Source organism: Gastrolobium bilobum, unplaced genomic scaffold (assembly GCF_033153095.1).
Source record: "Gastrolobium bilobum isolate Gb01-03AN ecotype WA unplaced genomic scaffold, APGP_CSIRO_Gbil_v1 utg24877, whole genome shotgun sequence".
Taxonomy (NCBI): domain Eukaryota; kingdom Viridiplantae; phylum Streptophyta; class Magnoliopsida; order Fabales; family Fabaceae; genus Gastrolobium; species Gastrolobium bilobum.
Window position 1 is genome coordinate 55,712 of NW_026896071.1, and position 10,311 is coordinate 66,022.

The window sequence follows — 10,311 nt, forward strand, 5'->3', positions numbered from 1 at the left end:
CAAGTATTTGACTACGGCACATACACCAGCTACAGAAATGTAAACAGCATATATATATATATATATATATATATATATATATATATATGAGATGGGATCCACTGACACTGGTGTCAAGTTTTAAAATTTGACACCAAATCTTGACCGTTGATTTTCGCCAATAAACGGTTATCATTTATTGGCAATTAATGATTAATTAATAAGTGTAATTCCCAATAAATGATAACCATTGATTGGCGAAAATCAACGGTTAGGATTTGGTGTCAAATTTTAAAGTTTGACACCGGTGTCAAAGGATCCTGCCCCTATATATGAGGTAGGATCCTTTGACACCAGTGTCAAATTTCAAATTTGACACCTCATCTAAGAGTCGTTAGATCAAAAAAGATCAACAACTCTGATTTGTAAGCATGTGACACCATTGATCTTTTTTTATTTAACGGCTATCAGATGAGGTGTCAAGTGTCAAAGGATCCTACCACACCTCATCTGAGAGCCGTTAGATCAAAAAAGATCAACGACTCTGATTTATAAGCATGTGACACCATTGATCTAACAGCTATTAGATGAGGTGCCAAATTTGAAATTTGACACTAGTGTCAAAGGATCCTACCTTTTATATATATATATATATATATATATATATATATATATATATATATATATATCATATGGATTTACATTTCTGCAGCTGTTGTACGTGCAGCAATTAAATATTTGCCATATATATACGTGAAAGCATTAAATGAGGGGAATCATAACCATACAAAAGATGAAAGTGTTAAATTAGGGGAATCATAACCATACATCTGTCGTTGCTGTACGTAAAGCGGCTGTAGAAATAATTTTACCATATACGTATGTCTTTACTTTTCTCCAATGACTTGACGTCCATCAAATAAATTCAGGAAATTATAACTATACAAAGGTAGGTGAAAGCATTAAATACAGAGAATTATAACCAATCAATGATGTAAGATTTATTGCTGGATGTCCAACAGTCGGAGAAAGAATATGGTAATTGTACCATATATATATATATGCAGAATCCTTTGCCACCAAGTTTGACATCAAATCTTAATAATTAGTTTCTATCAATTTGACGACTATAATTTATTACGTCATATTTATTAATTAATTATTAATTTTTAATAAAGTATTAAGTGTTAGATTAATAAAAAACAACGATTAAGATTTAATGTCAAATAAACGGTGTCAAATAATCTCTCTCTCTCTCTCTCTCTATATATATATATATATATATATATATAAAAGTTACAATTTCATGTTTCTAGAAAAAACAGAAGGGAAAAATTATAATTACATATCCTTTAAAATAATTTTATATAAAAATTTATCAGAAAAATATTTCTGCAATTAATGTAGATAAGTTATCTGCATTTATTTTCAAAACGACATCGTTTTGAAATTTAAAGATTAAAAAATTATAATTATAAAGACTATAACAACTTGAAATATATTAAAATTACAAAAACACCATGATTTCCGTCCCAAAACTATATCGTATTAGGCTTACTGCAGATAACTTATCTGCGATAACTGCAAAAAAATGAACCCTAAAAATATTTATTAATTTTAACATTCAAATACTTTTTACAAGAGTCATAAAAAGATCCTTTTACAAAAGCCAACCAAGCAAACTCTAATTAAAACTAAAACTATCTAAAGATGCACAGGCGCCTAAGAATACCCAAGAGACACTTCCTATTTTTTGACCCACAAATTTAAAAAAAAAAAAAAAAAAAAAAAAGCTTCAGCAGCTACTGAGCTCCAAAAAAGTAGCTATAGATAAGTGCTTACATTGGCCAAAATGCCCCAAAAATTTCTCTGACGTGTTTGTCCCATTATCAAAAGGCTAATTCATCAATTTCAATGAGTGCAAAATAAAACAAGAAACTATTTACAATTGACACAATACATGTCATTCCTTCCAGAGTGAAAAAGCAGCATAATGGTTCCCCTACAAGTACACCATAAGCTTTATGTTTATTTAAAAGTAAATAATTTTCTCACTTCATCCCTTACGACTCAATCATTTTATAGCTGAATTTGGTGCTATCATTTGCTTACTTAGGAGGCAGGAGGGGCATTGATTTGTACTTATAAGGCTTTGTAACTTCACTGTGCATTACTGACAGAATTGTTCTTGTTAACACCTTGCATGTCCATAGGGGAGTTACCAACAGACCCTAGGGTCTGAGAGTTTAACTGTGGACTAGCTGGACAAGCTTCAGGATTACCAGCACTCATGGCATGCATTGCACCTGAGCTCATCTGTTGGGGGCTCATTGGAGTTCTTTGACTCATTTGCTGAGGGCTTGTTTGCTGCTGTGTTTGTTGGTTCAATGGTGGAACTCCCATTGTAGATGGTGATCCCACCTGTGGAGGTGAAACAACTGCTTGCAACTGTGAAGGTGTTTCCTGCTGCTGCTGCTGCTGCAGCTGTTGCTGTTGTAATTGCAACTGCTGCTGGTGCTGGTGCTGTTGCTGTTGCTGTTGTGGTTGTTGAAGTTGCTGCTGATGCTGATTCATATAAAGATTCATACCTGCCATCAGCTTTGGTGGACCCATAGGTCCAATTGCTCGCTGCAGTGTACTGATATTATTATTCCTATTCAGAGGCTGACCCAACATTGAAAGACTAGCAGAGCCAGGGTGCATTTGCCTGGAACCTGAGATGCCAGCTATACTAGACTGGGTTGACCCTAACATGATTCCACGATTCTGTGCCATTCTAAGCTTTGATAAAATGTCAGTCTGTTGAGTTATTGATCCAGGCCTAAATTGTTGGCTCATAGAATTAGTAATATTTGAAGCCTGGCTTGGATTCATTGGGTTCTGACCTATATTTCCCATGCCAGCAATAGATGTCATTGGTGCTGAGATTCCAGTTCCTCCTATTCCCCTCGCAGCTCCCATTCCCATAGTATTGCCCATGTTTCCAAGCCCAACCATGCTATTTCTCAAGTTACCCATTCCCACAGGTGTTCCAAGTCCCATCATCATTTTCCTTTGCATTTGTGGCTGTTGTTGCTGGTGTTGTTGCTGTTGCTGTTGCTGTTGCTGTTGCTGTAACATCTGAATCTGGAGAGCAGAAGCTTTGTTGAGCATGTGATTACCCAATGGCAAGTTGGAGTTCTGTCCAACAGCATTCAAGTGTGAAAGCTGATTTGTCCCAAGCATCATAGATCTCTGGAACTGGGGATTCTGCTGTTGAATGATATGGTGTTGATTTTGTTGCAGCTGCTGTTGCTGTTGCTGTTGCTGTTGCTGTTGCTGTTGCTGTTGTTGCTGCTGCTGCTGCAATGCTTGTTGTGAATCCAGTTGTTGCGGCCTTGGAGGCATTGAAACACCAGAGAGAAGTCCTTGGGACATCTGTAAGGCCTGAGGGTTTCCAGCTGGCGACATCCTTGGGTGAGATAAATTTAAAGATGCATTATTGCCACTAGCTGGTTTTGCAACTTCATTGGATGACTGGCCCAGAATTGGTTCTCCATATTGCTGTTCAACTAGCGCATTATTAGGAGGTGCACTAGATTGACTGCCCAATGGAGGGTTTACCCGGTTTGGTTTGAGTTGGATTCGGTCCTCTTCCTTCACATATCCTTCCCGTAATATCTACAGTAGGCACATTAAACTATTAAAAAAATTTGACAAATATTTGTCCTTCATATGGTTTTCAGTTCGGATAGAGAAACATACCAGTGAACTGTACTGTTTTGCAAGCAAATCCGCAAAATGCTGATCCACAAAAATGTCACATAAATTAGAGCAATAAACTTGCAGAAACTCCATTATATTATATTGAATGGCAAGAAATTCAAATGTTTGGGCTACAACAACTTTGATAGTTCATTAAATTTCAATAGCAGTTGCATGGTCAACAATGACCAATACACCATAAAGTTAATGATGAGAAATTAAGGAAATATCCACAAACTATCTTTCCAAAATAACAATGGGGAATACATGGTGCCTTAGGACAAAATGGAGGTTGTAGGAGATAAACAAGACAAGTGTGCTGAGGAAGTGAAAGTCAATGTTGATATATGACAGAAACATTATGGCCAAATTATACATGAAAGAAATGAAAGGAATAGTAGCAATGGGATAAAATGGCAAAGGGTCTCAAAGCCACAAGGTTCAAAATGGTGATAAGAAAGAAGAGAAGCCATGACAAATATAGATGGGCATGAATATCTGAATGGCTTAAGAGAGGATAATATGACAAAAGGTGAAAAATAGTTCAAATAATTGAAGCAGAATGCATTCAACTAACTTCGGATGAAAATTATTATGTCTACCATGAAACTTACGGTATTAGGCAATGTGGCGAGATGATCCTCTGCAGCTAGGAAATCAACATCATCAATGTCCCCATAATGCATGACCACAGTGCCATCAGATGGCTTCTCAGCCATTATCATCCTAGTACGCAACCTGGGAACTACGGAAACAACATTTCCTGTAGAAGAAAATAGTATGTCAGACAAGAGAAAGAACTATATATGGCCAAGAACAAGACACCGAGCAAAAATTACAACAAACCTTGAACCACACGCTCAGGCACACAGAAACTTAAGACTCTCATTTTGCACCCATTCATACTCCCACCAACGAGTGACTTTGACAAAGAATTTGTCTCATCTATCAATCCTTCATTATTAGTTGCATTGGCCAGACATGCTCCAAAACACTCTAGTGAATATGTATTCTGCTTTCCTATGGGATAATCATCAGCCTTGTTCTTCTTAAACTTAAGTTGATGCCTGATAGAAATCCATAGGTTATATGTAAGAACAGGAAAATAGACTTCAAAAAAATTAAAAACATAAGAACCTGACCCTTCCACATTGTATCAAAAGCAGGAGTAAAGGATAGCAGGTAAAAAAAAATCAGATTATTATTAAAAAATAAGATAACAGAAAACTTAAGATGATAACTTGCACACACTAAATCTCTTCTGATCTCCAAGGGAGTGAAAAAATAATGCCTGATTAAAATGCTAATAAGAGCCTTCCATCACCACCACAGAATACTTGTATTAAAAACTTAAAATAAAAAATAAAAAATGGAGTTCCAACTGCAGTTTTAAAATTGCGATGCAGTTTTAAAATTTGAACAGTATACCTCATTGTCACCATGTCAATTTTCGAGAAACGTTCAAGCATAGATTGAAGACCTTGATCAACCAAAGCCGAGGTCCCAACTGAGGGACTACTTGCATTCAACGGGACACCATTACTAACACTAGCAGGAGAACCAACTCCACTCATTGCTGGGGCCTTGGGAAGGGAATTAGATCTCCGTTTTGCAGCTAGTTGTGCCTGTTGTTGCCTTTGTGAAGAATCAATAGCACTAGAAGTCAAAGATGGAGTTCCAACTGCAGCAGGAACTGAGGCCATTGCTGTCTTCTCCTTTTGTGATGCTCCAGGTGCAGCAGCCATTGAAGATGGTCCAAAACTTGGTCCAACTGAACCATTAGAAAATTCACCAGATTTCGAAGATAATGGGGAGTGAGCTAATGCCCCAGTAGATAAGCGAGGACTCTGTACTAATTTCCTTTTCTGAAGCTGGTCCTCTTTTCTCGCTTCTTTCTCCATATGCTGACCAAGATTATTCCAGGTTGTCTGAGGGAAACTAGGTCTGATGAATGCATTTTGTGGCAATCTTTGCTGCAGCCGTAATTGTTGAGGATCTAAATTGCTTGTCTCCATTTCCATCTCACTTTTATTGCGGTTTACCTCTAAACCATCTATTTTTTCCATTTCAAACTGTTCTTCCTTAGCAACGAACCTCATGACCGGCTGATTGGAAGCAAACTGAATAGCCCCTGCATCTTGATTCATCCCACCTTCAAAAACCTGCGGGGAAAACTTCTGAATACCACCACTTGAGTACTGAATACCTCTGGGCATTGCTTGTTGTTGTAATAATGTATTCTGCCAATTCATATCCGATCCTTGAAGAGCTTCAACATGTGAGCCTATTTGTGGCTGCTGCATTGCATCAACACCTGTGGAAGCAGGCCTCATTCTTTTTGCAATATTGGATAAAGGAGATGCTTGTCCGTCCTGATTTTCCCTTTTTCCATGAAGAGAGGCACTTGAGTTTGCGTTATCAGCATATGAAATCACAATATCTTGCGCAGCAGGAGAAGCCCCTGATGGATTAATAGCAGAAACTGATCCATGCTCCTGCAAGCTTCTTGGAGTTCCAGCAGCCATTTGATATCTTGGTTGTTGGGACATCATTAAAAAGCCTGGGATGGAAGAATCTGGTATAAAATTCTTAGATCTCAAGGCCATAGCCACGTTTGGATTAATATTTTGAACCGTTGGATTTTCAAGGGTTTGCTGCACAATAGCATTAGATGCAGTAACTCCTGAATCACCCAACCTGTTAATTGAACTTTCTTGTACTTTATCTATGCATACTTTCTTCCCATGGATTTTATTACTTGAAGTAACAGTATACTCTGGCATATGCCTTAATCGTTTTCTCTTCAAATTGAGCTGCAACATGAAGCTCAACATCATTAAGATGTATACACCCATACAATAAGTTCATCAAGGGAGAATCTAGCCTGTTTATACCTTTGTTGGAAGTGGACTTTCACACAGCCGCTCCAACTTAGGAGTAGGATCTAGAAGAAGTTTTGGTTGTAATGCTTTCACTATCTTTGATTCGACTTCCTATTATCAATTTGAACATATATAAGTGACATAAATATCCAAGAAAAGATAAAATTATACTAACTGGTCACTCATGAATGGCGGCAGATCATACTCACCATTAGATCACCATATGTCCAAGACTTATCAGTAATGGATGGGATGTCCTTCACAATATTCTCCAATGACATCTTGAGGCATACTTTACTAACAGCAGGAGAACTATCAGTAGTCACGGCACCAGCCCCCTTTTCAGAAGAGCATCTTCGATAATCACGCACCTGGAAAGTTGCAGAATCAATACAAAGCTCAACCTTATAAACAGTATGCACCATTAAAAGAAAATATTAAATGGTGATAAAATTTGGAACTTGCTAAGGAGAAGCAAGTTGCAAAGAGAAAAGAATGGAAATAATGCAAAACAGCGAACAAGAAGCTCTCTGCAACCAAAGAAAAGAAAACCAAAAGTCGAGAGGAACACTAGTATTCCTCTATGAACAGTAAACACTAACCAAATTAAAGTCGAGAGGAAATTTTGTGACCCTTAAATAATTTTTCATAAGAAAATAAATGGAAATTTAAATATTACCTATAAAAGAAAAGCATACCAAAAATGAATAAGGCTCACCTCACATATAAGTGCTCCATCAACATACTTGGCAGGTATATCATCCAGAATATCCCCAGGCAAGTGACCTGACTCAATGGCCTCCAAATACATCATTACAAAGAAACATGAAAGTAAGTACATAAGGTGGAAACAAGTAGATCAAATCCAGAAGCACTCAACTCAAATTATGAAGCTCATTCATGCCAGTTTATAAGAATTAATTGAATCAAGCCAAGAGTCTTGAAAGATTAGTACGAAACTTTTCACACATGCATACAAAATGCTTATTATACTTGTAGAAAGTGTTGAATGTCCCACTTGATGAAGGTAATCCTTCAGAACATAAAAGTTAAAACTTAAAGAATGAGAAAATTATAGAATTCCAAGAGAATTACCAAGAAAAGGCTTTCAGATGATCTATCATAGGGATGTAACAACTTTGGAAAATCTTGATATTTTGACTGATTTGCAGTCTCATTCTGAAAATTCATAAATAAAATAAGTTAGAAAGAAACATACAAGGTCGACTAGAAAAATTTTCTTTATTTTAGGTAATTCCTTGAACTTAAGCAAAATATTAACTGTTGTTTTAAACAAACCTCGAAGGGTTTCCCAATTGAATAACCATCTGGGAACAGGTTCAACGTGAAAGAAGCTTCCCTCTCTGTCAAAACAAGTAAGCACCACAAAAATCAGGATTTGTACACAAGTTAAGCGGTCAATATAATTTAATAACTAACCTGCTAATGAAGGAGTCTCAGATGAAATAGATGAATTGGGCATCCGAGCAATGATTTCACCAGCCTCAACAAGATCACTCTGTATAAAAAGGATAAACTTAAAGCAATCAAGAAAGTAACTTAAATACCAATATATTGAATAATTTCCCCTATTTGCTTTGATACTTCTACTAGTATTGAACTTTAGTCAAATTGCAGATAATATGCTGGCCAATTGCAATATAACTATAAGGCACAGCCTAAGGAGGACACCAACTACTATGTGTTTGGATTAGCTTATTTTGTGTTCAAGATTGCTTGCAATCAAAAGCTTCCTGAGAGAGCTTTCAAAAAAAAAATGACTTTTTACCCTAAAATAATCAAATCCAAACATACTCCTAATGTGTTAATTTAACGCAGAAAACCCAAGACTTTCAATTCCTAAATATTCTTAACCTATATTCTTAACCTCTTCCCCTCCTTAGAGATCCAATCTTCAAAATTGGTAGTCACAAATATCAGCGATATGTAGTAGTTGCATACTTGTATTTGCCCATCCAACCAACGGATGCAATTTTTTCCCACCTTTTAAACTATGATATCCAACAGGGAGAAAACAAAAATATCATAATGATTTAAACACCTCGCCTCCTATTCAATCTTCATAAGTACCCTATATAGTAAGTAGCATCCATTCAGTACTTTGGCGTGTCATAATCTCAATTACACAGAATATAACATTGATTGAAGCTTCAGCAAGCTTCACTACTAAACACAGACAGTTTAAAATCAAAATACACCACCATATTTATATTTCACTAGAAGGTTAGAACAAATTTCTCCTACCAAAAAAAAAAAAAAAACCCTAAAACAGGAAAATCATGCAAATAAAAGCAAAAGCACAAACTTTTGAAATCAAAGAGCAAGACCCAGAATCCTATTTTGCGGTTTCCTCTCGAATTTCAAGTGAATCAGTCGAATTATTCATCTTACCTGGGACTTGGAATTCTCGGATGCGCCATCGTGGGAAGCTTCGGGTGGAAGGGGAAGGGACTTAGGGCGATACCTAGTGCCAGTATTTGACACCTTGAAGGAGACCCCCATTGGGGAACTCAGAATTTTGATTAGATTGGGAAAATCAAAACCCTAAAAATTTACAGAAAACAATAAACGAGAGAGATGAGAATGGAGGTGTCTGTTCTGTATCGTGTTGAGTTGGGTTTCAAGTTTTCAACTGATTACGTACTCATTCATTCCTCGGATATCCGCTCTCTTTGTTTGGCTTCGATTTCCTCCTGCTCCTCTTGGGTTGTCCAGGGAACAAGTACCCTTCTTTAAAATAAAAATAAATAAATAAATAAATATTGTTTTTGTTCCTAAATTTCACGATGCCCGCTTTAGTCCCTAGCAAATAAAAATGCTTATCGTGGTTCCTAAGAAATTCAAAATGGACCCATTTTAGTCCTTTTAGGGACTAATATGGGTATTTTTTGAATTTGTGAGAGCCACGATTTCAACTAAATAAGTCCATTTTGAATTTCTTAGGGACCACGATGAGCCTTTTTATTTGCTAGGGACTAAAATGGGCATCATGAAATTTGCTAAGGACCAAAAAAAATATTTACTCAAAAAAAATTCAAGTATTAAAATATTATCAGTAAAAATATTAAAATCGGATAATTTAATTTTAATAGTTATTTTTCATAATTAGGGTGTAAATGAGATAGGCTCTTGGCTTGAGTTAACTTGCCCCAAATAGTATAGTCTTGAGCTCATTATAAAGCTTGTTTAGAAATCAGGCCATTGATTTCGCCTCCAAACCCAGTTCGTATTTTTTAATAAATAATATTTTATTTTATTTTATTATTAATATAATAATATTTTATTTTAATAACTTTATATATTAATATTTTCTAATAAAATAATATATTATTATTTTTAATAAAATAATATCTTATGATTTTTTTATTTTTCGTAATCTTTTCTATTTTCACTTGGAAAATTCATGTTTTCTTAATCCTAAATTACGTCGTTAGTGTTCTTTATCATTTTCTCATTCACCAAATTTCGCTACTCTTCTGTTCCTTTTTCAAATTTTCATCACTTCCAAAACATCTATTTAGGAGTGGCAATATGGCTTGAGTCCGGCGGGTCAACTCGCCAACCCGCCAAAACGGCGCGGGTTGGGTTGAGGTATTCAACCCACCAACCCACCTCAACCCGCTCCGCGAAGTGGGTCAAAACGGATTCAACCCGCCGTGGGGCGGGTTTACTCGCCGGGTTATAA

General features: G+C 36.2%; 1 protein-coding gene across 2 annotated transcripts; it reads right to left on the reverse strand.

The window, feature by feature from the left end:
- Positions 1 to 1,717: 1,717 nt before the first annotated feature.
- Positions 1,718 to 9,334, reverse strand: LOC133297645 (protein PHYTOCHROME-DEPENDENT LATE-FLOWERING). 2 transcript variants are annotated; one of them, XM_061496813.1, is made up of 13 exons: positions 9,271 to 9,334; positions 9,018 to 9,170; positions 8,046 to 8,124; positions 7,905 to 7,969; positions 7,701 to 7,784; positions 7,324 to 7,404; positions 6,815 to 6,976; positions 6,618 to 6,716; positions 5,152 to 6,536; positions 4,570 to 4,790; positions 4,338 to 4,486; positions 3,724 to 3,762; positions 1,718 to 3,639 (listed from the first exon to the last, which is right to left on the reverse strand). In XM_061496813.1, exons 2-13 carry the CDS (start codon positions 9,126 to 9,128, stop codon positions 2,140 to 2,142), a joined length of 3,975 nt encoding a protein of 1,324 aa, XP_061352797.1. In that variant the 5' UTR covers positions 9,129 to 9,170; positions 9,271 to 9,334; the 3' UTR covers positions 1,718 to 2,139. The 2 variants fall into 2 exon arrangements, with proteins under 2 accessions (XP_061352797.1, XP_061352795.1); XM_061496811.1 differs by having other exon boundaries at positions 9,018 to 9,324.
- Positions 9,335 to 10,311: the final 977 nt, after the last annotated feature.